Source organism: Marmota marmota, unplaced genomic scaffold, assembly GCF_001458135.2.
Source record: "Marmota marmota marmota unplaced genomic scaffold, marMar, whole genome shotgun sequence".
Taxonomy (NCBI): Eukaryota; Metazoa; Chordata; class Mammalia; order Rodentia; family Sciuridae; genus Marmota; species Marmota marmota.
This window is the reverse complement of record NW_026000242.1, coordinates 27,763,071-27,777,581: the sequence shown is the minus strand read 5'-3', so window position 1 is coordinate 27,777,581 and position 14,511 is coordinate 27,763,071. Positions and strand designations below refer to the sequence as shown.

The window sequence follows — 14,511 nt, the reverse complement described above, 5'->3', positions numbered from 1 at the left end:
TAGGAAAATCTTAACTTGCAGTAAACTATGAGAGATAAAATTTATAACATATAAGACTGATTTTTAAAATTTTTAAATGCAGGATCTGAACAATCTTTTCAACAGCTTCTGCCAGAATTTTCTTCACAGGAGGGGAGCCAGCATGCTGACCTACCAACTATTTTTAGCATTGAAGCAAGAGATACTTCCCAAGGCATGGAAAATCAGAACTATCCCTCCAAAGAACAGACTGAAATATTACAAAATAAGAAAAAAAGTGTTCATTTCCAGGTTTCCAGAGGAAATTTAAATTCCACTTACAGTTCATCGGATGAGGCTAATGTATTTCATCAGTTACAAGTACAGCATAGTACTCCTTGTAGTTCTTCCTCTAGTGAGTGCTTAATAAAACATGAACAAGAAAGCAGAAGAGAAAGATGGGACTTTGAAGAACTATCAAAAAAAGATGTCCTTACAGTGTTACCCAGCCAAGGACTCACTGAAGATGAAAATGAATCTTGTGGAGTTTTAGCTACAGATCCACATGTTGAAATTGATTCTCAGTTATGTGTAAGAACAGCAGAGATGGGAACTTCAGTTCAGACACCACATTCATTAAGTATACAAAATGAAAAATATTTTGAGAATTCAGCTAAAACTGAAACTCCACAAGTCATAAACCTGTCTCAAATAGCAAAATCAGAGTCTCTTAAAAGTTCTGGATCATTTTCATTACAGAGTTCTATTCCAATCTGGGTAAGTGAAATCTATGGAAAGATTTTTCAATATAAATGAATAAGGTTACTTATTAATATTTCTGAGATGAAATGAGAAAATTTCCAAATTTTGAAAGCTTATGTCTAAGAGTTTTACTACTTTGTTTTTTTGGTTTTTTTGTTGTTGTTGCAGCTTAACTTTCCACTGATAAAAGACTGAAAATAAGGGCTTCATCTACAACCACAGAGGTGTTTTAGTTGGTTATTTTTTTTTCCTCCTTTACATTCTTCATTATGTAAAACTAGTTACTTCCTTTGGAACATAATCCGGTCTTGTGGCCTACATTTGGCTGGAACTCAATAGCCACTGCTGTCTTTAGGATATACCCTCTCCAGTTCTATAATTCCCCATCTGTCTAGCCACATTAACATTTATTTAGGTTAGTAATCCTTTCAATACAGCTACCATACTATTTTACCCCATGCCCAAAGTCCATTCTAGTATTTTTAGTATGCTGTGATGGGGGTAGGTCCCAAGGGAGAATCTATCATCTGTTGATCTTACTGTACAGTATTTTTGCATTTATGTCCACATAAGATTCAAAGTGCAAATTGTATATTTTGAACATTTAAAGGGCTATTTTCATATGACTTCCCGTTTGTTTTACCAGGAGACAGAATCTGGTAATGGTATAATGGAAGAACCAGAACTTACTTTAGTAAGCACCAGTGATATTAGCATTATTGAAGCTGAATTTGCAAACTTATCTCTAGAAGAGAAGAATGAGGGAAAAGGCTACCTTCAGGTAAATTTTATAGCACTCATTAAATATGCCTTATACAGGAATCTGAATTGGGGAACAGAATAATTTACACAAGGCATGCAACATGGCTAAAGCCCTTAAAGGCCTCCTAAATGCATTGCTTTGCAGTCCCCAATATACACATTCATGATGGTGTAGATAGTAAGACTTGAGTTGGAACTTATGCCTGTCCTTCCATGACCAGTATTTTCTATCAAAATTTTGAGAAGCAGGTATCCTAGAAGGTAAGGAATTCCAGGTCTGGGGCATATTCACTTTACTTTGAACTTTGTAGACCTGAAAAGATGTTGCTGTTTGAAAAACAATTTTCTGCATGTTCTTTGTTCCACTACAAGCAGACCATCTGATCCTCACACACTTGGTACTGTGAACCCTAACTGGACCCTGCTTTCATTGTCTATTGTTTCTTGATCACATTTGTAATATTCTAGTTGTGGTTTTAGGTCATTTCTTACTAGCTAAATGATGCAGAAAAGTGTTTTCTGGCAGTGTAAAAGCCAGTGCTAACAAAAATTCTTTTTAGAAAACTATAGGTATTAAGAGGAAATTAGCATGACAGCTTGTGAGAATAAACAGATGGGAAAGGGCTGTAAGAACAATGCCATATAAGCCAGGCATGGTAGTACACTGCCTACTACCAGAGGTTGAGGCAGGAGAGATGGCAAGTTGTAAACCAGGCTCAGAATACCTATAATGCTTCCCCAAAACAATTGAGACAATTAAGTGGGAGAACAAAACCTGGGTGGGAACCAAGTCCCAAATAACACAAATTTATGTTCTAAAGAACATGTTCAAAGACTTGCACAGATAGTTGGCAGAACAATGGAGTCCTAATTTTGGTGACAAATCATTTTTTGAAGAGGACAGCATGACTGAATTTTCCTGTCTTTAGGTGAATGAATTTATTCCATCAGAAACAGAAAACTCAGATTATCCAGTCATATCAGAGTTTTCTTTGCAGAAGTCAACAGAATCTACAGGTATGTCTTGAGTATCTTTAATGGTGAGTCTAGGGATCACACCTTTTAAGCCGAGAATAAACTACTATATATCTTTCAGCATGGCCCCAACTCTTTCTTAAAATAGAAACACTGCCAAAATGTACCATGGCAGGAAGCTTACAAGAAGCATTTGTAAAGAGAAAAAAATCATTTTTGGAGAGATCCTACCAGAGGCAGAAAGAAATAAGGAATAAGAGTAAACTCACTGAAAATTCCCAAGTCAAAACAGTTAAGGAGAAACAATGTACAGGTATGCTGACTTTGAATTTGAAATGAATCCACTCTCAACCACTTTCCTGGATGATTGTGTGAAATTAAAATTGTCATATCAGGGCCTTGCCTATGCCGTAGCAAGCATTGAGACTCTACAATCTCTGGCCTTTATTTCCCTTTTCCCAGGTTCATCTGTGAGTCGCCTTAAGGGAGTCAATAAAGTTAAAATGAATTTTCCAGAAGAAAGAAAGAATGCACACACCCTCATGCACCAAAGGGCTCTAAGGTAGCTTTTTTTTTTTGCTTTATTTTTAGTAGCTCATTTTTCAATATTGTATTTAATTCCATATAAATTACTTTCAGACTATATAATCAATTAGCTGAAGTGAAACAACAAAAGGTAGAGAAAGCAAAACAAGAAGCTTATGCCCAGAACAGAGAAAGGGCAAAAGAATTTCATAAGGTAAACAAGCCCCCTCCCTTCTTATATTTATGGCATACCACAACAGGAACTGCTGCTTATTTTTTATTTATTCTCTCCACAGAAAACACTAGAGAAACTTCGAGCCAAAAATACAGGCTGACTCTTCTTTAGAATGGTGTTTTTCTTTTAAAAGTGTGTAATTTTAAGTCAATAAATTTTTATTTAAGGAATTTCCATTGTGATTCCTTTGTTGTCCATTCCAAGAATACCCTAAAAAAGAGCTAATGGTTAAACATTCCCACATCTATCAATCATCATGATCACAAGTTGCTAAATAAATGTTATCTCCTCAGGAATATACAGCACTACTGAGTGACTATGGGGTCCTGTGGAGAACATCAATCTGTGGTCACTGCGTTAAGGGCTCCTGGTTTCACAGCCCCAAAAGCCCTCTTTGAAATGACCATTGTATTATATAGGTCTCAAGTACACACACATACCTTTTTAGAAGATCTGATGCTTATCTGTTTGTTTCAAGAGCCCTATAATATAATAAGGATATAGAGAATTAGAGCAATCAAGAATGAGTTCTGGAGCCATATCACCAAACCTGGTGTAAACAGTGTGTGTGGTTTGGCCCCAGAAAGCTAATTATCTACCATGGTGAGAATCTGAATGTTTTAAAAGTCTAGGCAACATAGATTTAAAAAAAAGTATATTTGAATGTTCCCAATAGGTTGAATGCTAGCAAAGTAGCAGATAGAAAACCTAGAGGGAATTATTTTATGGTCATGTCCACAGCAAATAAGAAACTGTATTCTAAAAGCCTTGGTAATGACCATTATACCCTGGAAAAAACATTATAAGGTAAAAAAAAAAAAAGTTACTTGCCAGATGATTTCACAATTCTCCACCTGTGAAAAAATTTATGTTTAAAATGCGGTCATCATCCAATCATCCAATCATTTAGAGAACCCAAAATGCTCTGATCACTAACCATTATAAGGACAACCATTTTGGAAAATACATAGTATATTTAAATGTGGATGTTCAGAAAGGCTATTTTCATTCAGCCCATTCAGAGCAGTTGAACATATTGCCCATCATCATAACATAGCTAATCAGTGTTGAGCACTGATTAAATACTGAAAAATCTGATTTGGGTGCAATATGATTATTAGACTGCCTTTTTGTAACTAGTAAAAATCTTACCTAAGTTACTCAGGATTCAATTTCTTTAAGTAATTTGACTTTAGGATCCTAGGAATTGAATTGTACAATTTCATTAATCATTTCTTATCATTTTTAACATTTTTCTCAATATTTTCACTTATGAACTTAAGCAAAATGTTACAGGTCTCATTGTCACCACTGCAAGATAGATACTGTGATGGAAGCATAACCTGTGTCAATTTAGCCACATTGACCAATTCTGAACACTGATCAACAGTGCCCATTCTCATCTAGAATGAGGCTTTATAAATATTCCTCTCAAGCTTACCCAAACACTATGCAAAAGGGCTTCTATATCTGTATGAAATTTCTTTTCTGCTTACCAAATAGGAGAAAACAAACAGCCAGAAGCAATATCAACAAAGCCTTATACTTTGGGATATAGATGGATCTGCTTGGTTCTCAAGTGTTGACACCTTACAAAAAGAAAAGCATAATTCACCATTTAAGACTATTAAAATGAACTAACAAATACCTATAAAAATGCTGTATCAATAGAAATACCAGGTTTAACATGCACAAAGCCAAGAAAACCAACGATGCCAGATACTGAATTTCTATTGCACTGTCCTTTGAACACGCCAGCAGGAAGAAACTGCTGAGTGCAGATACCATGCAGTGCAGAGACTAAACTGTTCCCTCTATTCCCAAGTCTGTTGTGCTGCTGCCAAGAAATGTGATGAGCAAACTACCTTTAAGAACTCTACTGATCTGGTATATATGTGTAATAATTGTAACGCAAAAAAAAGTACATGTATGTATAAAGACAAAAAACTCTTAAATGGTCCAGCCTCTCTAAATACTGAGTAGGGTATAAGGCCCTGAGTCCCATTCCCACACTAGAAATGTCAATGTCACTTGCTCAAATTGTCAAAGCCTTTCGTTTGTCAGAATGCCTTTCATTTCCTATTGAATCAACAAATCCAGGCAAACATGGTATCATGTAGAGAGCTGTCATGTAATACAAAGGAGGAAGTTAGGAAATACTTCATGTAATGTTAGAATGCCTAAGATCTTCAAGTCCTTAATAAATTAGTAAAAATTTCACTTACTTCTCTAACATAAAAATCACCAAGTTCAAATCATATTCACTCCTATAGAGAAATTACCAAATGAAAAATTTAGTGAGGGACACTATAAATATTCTAATATAAAAACCAAAACATAAGGGAAGTTTCATGTGCAGACACATATATTCATTCAGCTCTGTCAGAATAAAGTTTTAGTTCATATCTGTGTCATTCAGCAGTTGAACAGTTAAATTCATCATTTGAACTGTAATGGCATTCCAAAGGATTATATTGAATCCTACAAACTTACCTATTATCACACTCAGTACTGCAGCTGTGGAATATGCCAATATCTAAAATAAAAAAGAAAAATTAGGTCTTTCATACTTTTTAATTGTCTTGTAGTTACTTCCCACAGGCCTAACAAACAGTCCTATGAGGAAAGCAAAACCACAGAATTACTCTATGAGGCGTTTCCAACGACGAGTGGCTACAAGAGAAGCCCCATCGGGATAGACCTCAACCAGTGTTTAGATAAATGGAAGACTCTAGAGGAAAACAATGATTAGCAAGAATTTCTGATGCACAACAGAACTATAGTTAAAAATGAAAAAAAAAAAGCTACTTTCATTGTAATCACAAAAAAGAACTAATTTCAAGAGTGTAGGGTATAGCTTAAAAGTACAGCCACTTGTCTACCATGTGCAAGTCCTAGAATTCCCATATCTATCCATTACCTCAAATGCAATAATTTTATAGTCCCATGGCATGGATTTGTACCAAGCTATGTAGGAGCCAAAAGTACCATCAAGTAGGTGACTTTTAGGAGTAAGTATAAATTACAGTAGTTTTTTTGAGGGGGGTTGGGGGGAGTACCAGGGTATTTGACTCAGGAGCACTAAACATCCCCCAGCCCTATGTTGTATTTTTTTAATTTAGAGACAGGGTCTCACTGAGTTGCTTAGCACCTTGCTATTGCTGAAGCTGACTCTGAACTTGCAATCCTCCTGTTTCAGCCTCCAGAACCACTGGGATTACAGACATGTGCCAGTGTGCCTGGCAGAAGTTTGGTTCTTAACATGTTTTTCATCTTAAATAGACCAGTCTAATGAATTTAATGATTCTTAGATACATAAGATATTACGTACATAAGATATCTCCTCCTTTTTTATGTGGCTATGCTGTGAGCAGACAAAGTAAGAAAATAAATTTGATAAATTTTTATCATTCTTATTTATGAAACCTTATAACTTGTATAGATAACTATTGAATTTCATCCTCCCTTTTAAATATTGAGTATACTTGAACTGGGAAACCATGTTTTAAGACTTCCCAAGAAAACTTCCCAAGTAAAATGAAACTAGCACTTCAGCACTATAAAATATTTGAATCCAAGATTGCTTTCTGGCAGTCAATGTCATAATTCAAAATTAAATAAAGCCACAAGTATCTCATTAAAATGAATTAATCTAATATACTTACACCAGTTAAAATATCTTCAAACCAATGCATCATTTTCTGAAGACAGCCTTCAAAAAAAAAAAAAGCCCTTCTCTTGAATCACAATATGAAAATTGGAACATGCAATCAACAAAGCTGAAATTCTCGTTTTAGAACCTTTTCATTTATCAAACCACATCATTTTAAGCTATCTTAGATAGTATACCTGCTTATATGTATCAAAACTCATACTGAACAATGAGTTCTGGGTTGCAAAAGAGGATTTATTTTTTGCACTTGTCTACAAGTCTTTGTCCAAAAGTTAAACAAAAACACACACAAGTGCTACTGTACAATGCAGTGTATTTTAATAGAATAGCTAGCTGCACAATGTTGATTACAGTAGTAAGAAAAATGGAAGTTGAAAGCAGAGCACAGTGGCACACATCTCTAATCCCAGTGACAAGAAGCGGAGATTTGAGGCCAGGCTCTGAATCCCCACCCAGTCTTAAATTTTTTAAGAATTACTGATGTAGCTCAGTGGTACAACACCACTTGTTTCGATCTCCACAGGGGAAAAGAAGGGGGAAAAAAACGCCACTTTGGTATTTGTCAGTAAGAAATGTTTTAGGAAATCTAAGGAAATTGAATATTTGGTTTTATCTTTCTATTCAGGATTAAAATCTTACTAAAGTTATTCTTTACATTTGTTTTACAAAGTTATTCACAAGTTGCTTGTTATTTTCTCTTTAGGAAGTTCTTCATTGGAATTTCATCATGAGGCTTTCACATTTATGCACATTAAACTTCTTTAGTCATTTCTTCCTATGAAAAGTCACTTTTTCTGTATATTATTTACCTGCTTTGACTTCATCTCCTTTAAGGGCACTCTGTATTCTGTCCAATATTTTTGGCATTAGAAGCTCGCTTTTTAGAAAAAGCAGTTTCTTTATTATTATTCTCATGCTCTAGATATATGTTCGTCTTCTTTGGGAAGTCAGAACTTACTATAAAACAACTATCCTCCTGCATTAAAAAGAAGATTAAACAATAACTAAAAGCAATTACAAATGTTTAAAGACTAGGTTACTTGAAATAAACTAAACTACATCTAGATTTTAAAAATCTAAATTAGCATCTGCATATTTTTTCTTTTAATACCCTAACACCACACATTAAAACGTTCATAAAATTAGGGATAGGCATGGAATGCAATGGTAGATCACTCATTTAGCATGCAAAAGTTCCTTGATCTAACCCCCCACAACAACAAAGACCAAAAAAATTGAAGAGCCCATTTTCTCATTATCAATTATATAAATTAAATTATTTCCTGCCGAAATTATTGGACATAATATTCCTCCTATACTAACTTCAGCATTCCTCACAACAGGATAAAAATAAATCACTTACTACCAACTTGATATCACATTCATGTTCAAGATGTGCTGTCTCCTCATCTGCTCTGTAATATTAAAATGCATAAGTTAATGGAGGTGGAGTTATGTCTCGTGGTAAAAGCACTTGCCTAATGTGTGTTCAGCACTGGGTTTTATTCTTAGCACTATATATAAATTAATAAATAAAAATACTCTTAAAAAGGCACAACTTAATGATAAAATATTCTAATTAGTTATATATTCTGCTGACATAATTCAAACAGTAATACTAGTCACGTCTTGTTTTAATAGTGGATGTTTTGTGTGCTGAGTTCAGCTAAAATATCCTAATTAACCTACTATATGTCTATGTTTTGATGGTATCTATGTATTAATGGTAGCTGAGTGAGGTGGCACATGCCTATAAATCCAGAGAGTTGGGGAGTTGAGACAGGAGAGCCCAAAAGCCCAACAATTTGGTAAAACCCCAAAGCATAATAAAAAATTAACATGTTCTCCACTTCTATCCAAATTTCATTCTTTGTGACGAAGTAAACTCCACTGTGTATATATACCATATTTCTTCATTCATCTGCTGAATGACACCTATGCTGGTTCCATAACTTGACTATGGGGCACTTTGCTGAAATAAGCATGGGTATGACAATTAAATACAATATGCTAATTCTTTTACATAAATATCAAGAGGTGGTATAGCTGTGTCATATGGTAATCAATTCCTAGACTTTAGGAATCTCCATAGTGCTTTCCAAGTTGCTATAATGCAGTCCTACCATCAACTCATGGGTGTCTCTTAAGTTACATATAATCTATGCCCAAAGTTATTTTACATGATTCCACTTACACAGACTCTTCAATAGGAGAAATTGATCCATCATCATCCAAATATTTGTGTCTGCGACTATCAAGATCTTCTTTTTCCAAATCTTCACTAACATTCATTTGCTTCAAGGATTCCTTAAGGTGGTGTTCATACTTCAATTTTTCAATGTAGTTAAAAAATCCTCTTGCAACAGCTTGCTATTAAAAACACATTTTTGTCTTAGTCTTACAAAATTAAGGTGTCTTACTTCATGACAAAGTCAGATACTTATATTCAAAACAATTAATCATACTCTCACACACTTGAATCCTAACCATTCTGTACTTCTGAACCAAATTTACCAAATGTTTATTATAATATTCTTAAACAAAAGATTACAAAAATATTAATCCTCTCAAATTATAGGTTCCAGCAAGACACTTTATATTAATCATGCATTCATTCAGCATTCAATTGTCAAATATACTGCTAAGTATTAGATTGTTCAGGAAGGAATTCCATCAGAAACAGCTAAACTTTAATGTCTACTACACTTTGGAGATACCAGTCCAACTTGTATTAATGCAAAAATTGGGGAATCATTTGCTTCAGGGTTATTTTATATTAACCAAGGGATTTTATATTAAGCAGATTTGGCCTGCCATTATTCAGATTCTTAAATTCACAGAAGAAATATGCCAGGAAGAATATACCCAGAAACACTAGTGAAGTTTGTCCTTTATGATGGTGTAGATTTTATGTGGAAGTAAATATAGAATAGTATCCTGAAAACTGGAAAGGACCTGAAAACTGGTCCAGGTATATCTTAAGACAATTCTATAAATGGCCAGGTCATTTCAGACATTTTATTTTTGTGTATCCATTACATACAAAATACTAACTTACCTCAAAGGCTAAAATTTTTCTCCAAGGTAATGGTTTTCTTTCATTCTCAGATTGTAAAAATGGGAGTCTAGATCCTTTATTTTTAATTTGTTTCTTATCTATTTGTGACCTCTTGGTTTTTCTTCTTCCTTCTGGCTCTTCCTTTGTTCTTAATTTTGGCTTGTACTTTCTCTTCCTCTTTCTTCGTTTCTTTTTCTTAAATCTTTCAAAAATAGCTTTTAAAGTCAATGGTTTTGGTTCCATAGATGAATCACTTGATGAATCTGTAACACTTTCAGGTGAATGAACAAATTTTCTAGTGGGGTTTCTTTGCCTTCTTTTAGGTGGGGAAGTAACACACTGGGTTTTAAATAAGCTGCTACCAGATGAGGAGTTGTCACTAGGAAAATGAAAAAATTCTGTTATAATGCTAATTACTCTTAATACTCAATCACACATGTGCTTTTCTTCTAGGATCAACTCAGGAAAACATTCTCAGAATACCTAAATATTTTCAGAAAGGTGCAGTACCAGCTAGTCACAGGTCCTGACAACCATATCTAAAATGGCATCTAAGGAGTGAATAAAGAAAATGTGGCAAATATATACAAAGGAGTATTACTCAGCCATAAAGAATGACTTAATGACATTTGCCTGCGAATGGATGAATCTGAAGACTATCATGCTAAGTGAAGTCAGTCAGTCCCCAAAACCAAAGGCCAAATATTCTTTGATATGTGTAAGCTAACCCATAATATGGAGGTGGGGAATAGTGAGGGGTAGAATACAATAGATTAGACAATGGGGAAAGGAGGTGGGGATAGGCAAAGGAAAGACAGTGGAATGAATCTGACATAATTTTCCCAGATACATATATGAAAACAGTGAATCCCATCATAAGTCCATAGGAATGAGATTCTTAACTAGAATAAGATATAAATCCATGCTTGCACAATTATATCAACATGGATTCTGCTGTCGTATAACTAAAAAGAACCAATAAAAGTTGTCTGATTTGCTGCTAGTGTCTCCTCTAAGCATACAATCTATTAGACAAAAACTGGACAATTCAGTCTGGAAGAGATACCAAGAAAATACCATCTTCCTAAGCCAAGAATATATTATAGTATAATAGATTTTGAATCAAAGTACTTGCAATAATCCAATAAACCTGGAAGGTGTCATCTGTTTTCCTTTCCAATTCCTGAAATTATCTTAACCAATTATATACAATGATTTATACTTTCTTAGTAATTGAAACACTAAACATTTTGACTGAAACTACCATTCTCCCCAGAAAGTTCATTTACCTTTGGTTTTCAACTTCCACAGCTGCATCAGACACCAGACAGTCAAGGGAATCCATTCCTGATTTATCCATCACTTCTGTTTTGACTTAAAACTGTTCTCTGAAATTATGAAAATTCAGAAAATGTGATGCAGCTTCCCTAAGCAATAAAGGCTTACACAGCCAAGATATAGAAAGTTCAAGCAGTCAAGCCATGTCACTCTACATGAACCATGCAACTCTGTGAATTTAGGCAAAATAACTTCCTAAGCTTTTTAAGTTCTAGGAACAGCAATTTCTTTAAAAAACCTAGAAACTGCATTCACAGGTGCTTTCAGTTTTTACATGGTAATTAATGTGCAATTACTAATACTAATGTACAATCCAACGGCCAAATATATAATTTAAAATTCTTAAGCCTGAAATTTTCATTTACTCTGCCTTTTCATGTTCATCTCTGCATTCATATTGTCATATCTTTGATGCTGTCTTTGATATTATCTTATAATTGATGAAAACTAATTTTCAGCAAGCTAAAAACTACACAGAAACTGCCTTGGTCACCATTTTCTAATAGTATACAATAAGCAATAAAATCTTTATAAGACTTAAGACGTAAGATGTGTCTATTTACCGCATCTCCCGTCTTTCATTTTTCATGTATTATCTAGTTTACTTTAAAACGGACATGTAAGCCGTGATAAATAAGTTCTAGAATGATAAACCAGTAAACTATTTCAGGTATAAAATCTCAAATTTGTGAAATAAGACAGATCCATGTGACAGTTTCCCTAAATGCAAAATCCTGTCATTACATCAACTACTCAAAAATCAACATTTGCTCCAATAATATTGTTAGGGGAAAGACAGATGAGGATGGTGAGAACGTAAGATTAAGAGAACAATTCTATAAAATGGGCCCACTTTCCTGTGCTGACCCCCACATGCTTCCTTTTCCCAAAAGTATTCAACCTGCAGCCTTGCCTGGCCTAAGTAGACAGTATTTCACATTCCTCAGAAAACTGTTATCTGCAAGGAAAGTCAGGAAATATCATTGATAAGAGAATTCCAAGTTGTTCTGGAGGGTGAGACTTTGTGACCCTTTTCACGAACCAAATTGGTTTACAATAATTCCTTTTAACCATAAACCTGTAAAAATTGATTTGAGTTCTAATTAGAACTGCTCAGCTTGGGTCAAGGGAACCTAGAATTGTCACAGCAATAGGTAGTTGAAAGTCTGATGTCACCTTGCTGTAAAGTGGAGAGGTGGACCTGGGTAGGACAACTTCTCTGGGAACACTGTCCCTTCCTTTCCTCTCTTGAGAACTCTCTCCTCTAGGGGTCCGTTTATCTATCCCTTCAATAAACTCATGCCTGTTATTCTGAAAATATGTCTGAAATCTTTGACTTGATCGCAACAGTCGGAGTTTGAAGTGTAGGTCTTCTGGCTGCCTCAGTTTCTTGGAATGCCCCAGCTCTGTAACAGCATTAATGCGCCAGCTCAATTTTTTTGTAAATATTACTGAAATACAGCTAGCTCCAAAATCACTTTTAAAAATCTATGTAGAAAGTATCCCTACTTAGTTGTCGCTTCCAAATGTGGGATTATTTTTTGGAGGCTACGTGGCCAAATAAGACACTTAACGAAACTAACTTGTACTTGGTACCTTGCGCTGAGAAGCTCCAGGAAGCACCCAACCTAAGGCAAGAAAAATGGCGTCCACTAGGGTTAATTCACACAATAGTGACTAACCCTCTAAGATTTGCCTAGACGAGGTAACATCAATATTTTGACTCGGTGAACTACGCCGACACTATAATCGCGCTCACGAAGGTCTCAATCCAACCCCAAGGCCTGATTTCTGAGGCTAGATCCACAGCAACACGGCGTCCTGAGAAAACTACACCTGCAGCCCTTCACGCAGGCAAGGCCCGGACAGCCACCGCCTCTCCCCTACTTATCTACAAGGCCCCCCCCCTTCATCCACAAGCGCGGCGCTGTGGGCCTTGGGCCACATATGCGAGGCCTGCAACAGGACACCGCGACTGACTCGGGCCATGAAACCCTGGCGGTTCACGCCCATCAGCTTCCCCGCCCGGGAACTCCAGCACACATAAGCAGCTTACCATCTCCAACCGTATGGAAGAAAAAGAACTCGCCACTCTCGCGAGCTCCCTAAATGTTGGGCTGAATTCTCGCGTTACTACTTAGCTCTCGGGACGAAGAGAGTGCTGGGAAGACAGACGCGTCGGTGCACTTCCGACTCCCGCGAGGGGTGGAGCAATTGAAGCGGGCGGAGCCTAAACCCACTCAACCAGAGGAGGCGGGGTCGACCGAGGAGAGATCATCTAGGTCCGTGGACTTCTCCCACAGTTTTGGTAAGTTTAATAGCCAAGAACATTTTAGCAAATAAGTTGTGAGGTCAAATGAACTGAATACATGTGAACAACGAGGAAGTGGGTGATTTGTTTCCGGTGAGCTTGCGTTTGCTGAAATGAGATTGTCTACTTTTGTCCTCAAACATGTCATCTGTGTTAAAATATTGGGAAAGGCTCATATTTTGATCTGACTCCAAATGTATAACATTTGTATTGAAAGCCAGTATTATTCCCTTAGTACACCCGCTTAACATCCCACTCATGTACACTTGCTACCACAGTACTTTTCTGCGCCTACCAGAAGTTCCATATTTTTAAACAAGTTATTCAGGCTGTAGCTTCCCAGGGTTAAACTTCTGTTTCTAATTCGGTAGGGAAATAATATGACAGATCTTCTTCTGAGATAGTAAAGGATATAAAGTTAGGATTATTTATTTGGATTTAACTTGAGTTCTTATTCCTACTGTATGCAGAAGAATATAAAGTGCTTTTATTGCCAGATGTGGTGGTGCACACCTATAATCCCAGCGATGTGGGAGGCAGAGGCAGGACCAACGTAGCCTCAACAACTTAGGCCCTAAGCAACTTAGTAAGACCCTATCTATAAATTGAAAAATAAAAAGGGCTGGGGATGTGGTTCAGTGATAAATCACCTCTGGTACCAAAATCTAAAAATGATAATAATAAAATGCTTTTATTATCCTCATTATAAATGAAAATGCTATTCATTGTACAGATTTTGATGTTTATAAATAAGTACATGCTAATTGCCTGATAGAGTGTGATAAAATTTAGGAAATCAGTGAAGACTACACAGTAATTATTTTCATAAAATATCTGTCAATCTATTTAATAAGAAAAAATTAAAATATCTTACTCTGAAATAATCATAGATTATTCAACTCAAAAACAGGTTT

The 14,511-nt window shown here is 35.7% G+C and overlaps 2 protein-coding genes and 8 non-coding genes across 34 annotated transcripts in view; 1 reads left to right on the top strand and 9 right to left on the bottom strand.

Annotated features, from left to right (window-relative positions):
* Positions 1-4,075, top strand: part of Cep295 (centrosomal protein 295) — a 70,316-nt gene extending 66,241 nt beyond the window's left edge. For 7 of the 13 annotated variants that reach the window (XM_048795739.1, XM_048795734.1, XM_048795735.1 and 4 more), the window contains 6 exons: positions 83-735; positions 1,367-1,501; positions 2,412-2,499; positions 2,579-2,770; positions 2,920-3,019; positions 3,097-4,075. In XM_048795739.1, coding sequence (XP_048651696.1) covers positions 83-735; positions 1,367-1,501; positions 2,412-2,499; positions 2,579-2,770; positions 2,920-3,019; positions 3,097-3,328 — 1,400 coding nt within the window. In that variant the 3' untranslated portion in view covers positions 3,329-4,075. The other 6 variants (XM_048795738.1, XM_015489989.2, XM_048795737.1 and 3 more) reach the window with 5 other exon arrangements.
* On the bottom strand, positions 3,001-13,472 carry Taf1d (TATA-box binding protein associated factor, RNA polymerase I subunit D). 13 transcript variants are annotated; one of them, XR_007344494.1, is made up of 13 exons: positions 13,343-13,472; positions 11,238-11,336; positions 9,949-10,327; positions 9,085-9,260; positions 8,254-8,305; positions 7,700-7,866; positions 6,883-6,929; positions 5,711-5,753; positions 5,443-5,484; positions 4,714-4,806; positions 4,370-4,417; positions 3,658-3,699; positions 3,001-3,427 (listed from the first exon to the last, which is right to left on the bottom strand). XR_007344494.1 is itself a non-coding variant. In XM_048795747.1 (7 exons), the coding sequence occupies exons 2-6, from the start codon at positions 11,306-11,308 to the stop codon at positions 7,720-7,722; spliced, it is 825 nt and encodes a 274-aa protein (XP_048651704.1). In that variant the 5' UTR covers positions 11,309-11,336; positions 13,343-13,472; the 3' UTR covers positions 6,258-6,929; positions 7,700-7,719. The 13 variants fall into 13 exon arrangements, 2 of the variants coding, with proteins under 2 accessions (XP_048651704.1, XP_048651703.1); XR_007344493.1 differs by lacking the exon at positions 5,443-5,484 and adding an exon at positions 4,049-4,071; XR_007344500.1 differs by having other exon boundaries at positions 6,883-6,933; positions 7,719-7,866.
* Positions 3,495-3,623, bottom strand: LOC125613998. Its single transcript, XR_007344642.1, has one exon. It is a non-coding gene; the product is annotated as a small nucleolar RNA SNORA25 (small nucleolar RNA).
* On the bottom strand, positions 3,879-3,998 carry LOC125614000. The gene has a single exon (XR_007344644.1). It is a non-coding gene; the product is annotated as a small nucleolar RNA SNORA32 (small nucleolar RNA).
* LOC125613994 lies at positions 4,202-4,274 on the bottom strand. Its single transcript, XR_007344638.1, has one exon. It is a non-coding gene; the product is annotated as a small nucleolar RNA Z40 (small nucleolar RNA).
* On the bottom strand, positions 4,503-4,633 carry LOC125613999. Its single transcript, XR_007344643.1, has one exon. It is a non-coding gene; the product is annotated as a small nucleolar RNA SNORA1 (small nucleolar RNA).
* LOC125613995 lies at positions 4,875-5,013 on the bottom strand. Its single transcript, XR_007344639.1, has one exon. It is a non-coding gene; the product is annotated as a small nucleolar RNA SNORA8 (small nucleolar RNA).
* LOC125614007 lies at positions 5,595-5,666 on the bottom strand. The gene has a single exon (XR_007344651.1). It is a non-coding gene; the product is annotated as a small nucleolar RNA SNORD5 (small nucleolar RNA).
* LOC125614001 lies at positions 5,793-5,924 on the bottom strand. Its single transcript, XR_007344645.1, has one exon. It is a non-coding gene; the product is annotated as a small nucleolar RNA SNORA18 (small nucleolar RNA).
* LOC125614005 lies at positions 7,060-7,187 on the bottom strand. The gene has a single exon (XR_007344649.1). It is a non-coding gene; the product is annotated as a small nucleolar RNA SNORA40 (small nucleolar RNA).
* Positions 13,473-14,511: the final 1,039 nt, after the last annotated feature.

What these genes read in the sequence shown, in the direction of transcription:
- Taf1d (XM_048795747.1), bottom strand. Translation starts at nt 11,308, where the DNA reads ATGGATAAATCAGGAATGGATTCCCTTGACTGTCTGGTGTCTGATGCA. An exon ending in GAAAAATTTTAGCCTTTGAG is followed by an intron (nt 9,261 to 9,948) that starts GTAAGTTAGTAT and finishes TGTTTTTAATAG; the next exon opens with CAAGCTGTTGCAAGAGGATT. An exon ending in TCTCCTATTGAAGAGTCTGT is followed by an intron (nt 8,306 to 9,084) that starts GTAAGTGGAATC and finishes TTAATATTACAG; the next exon opens with AGCAGATGAGGAGACAGCAC.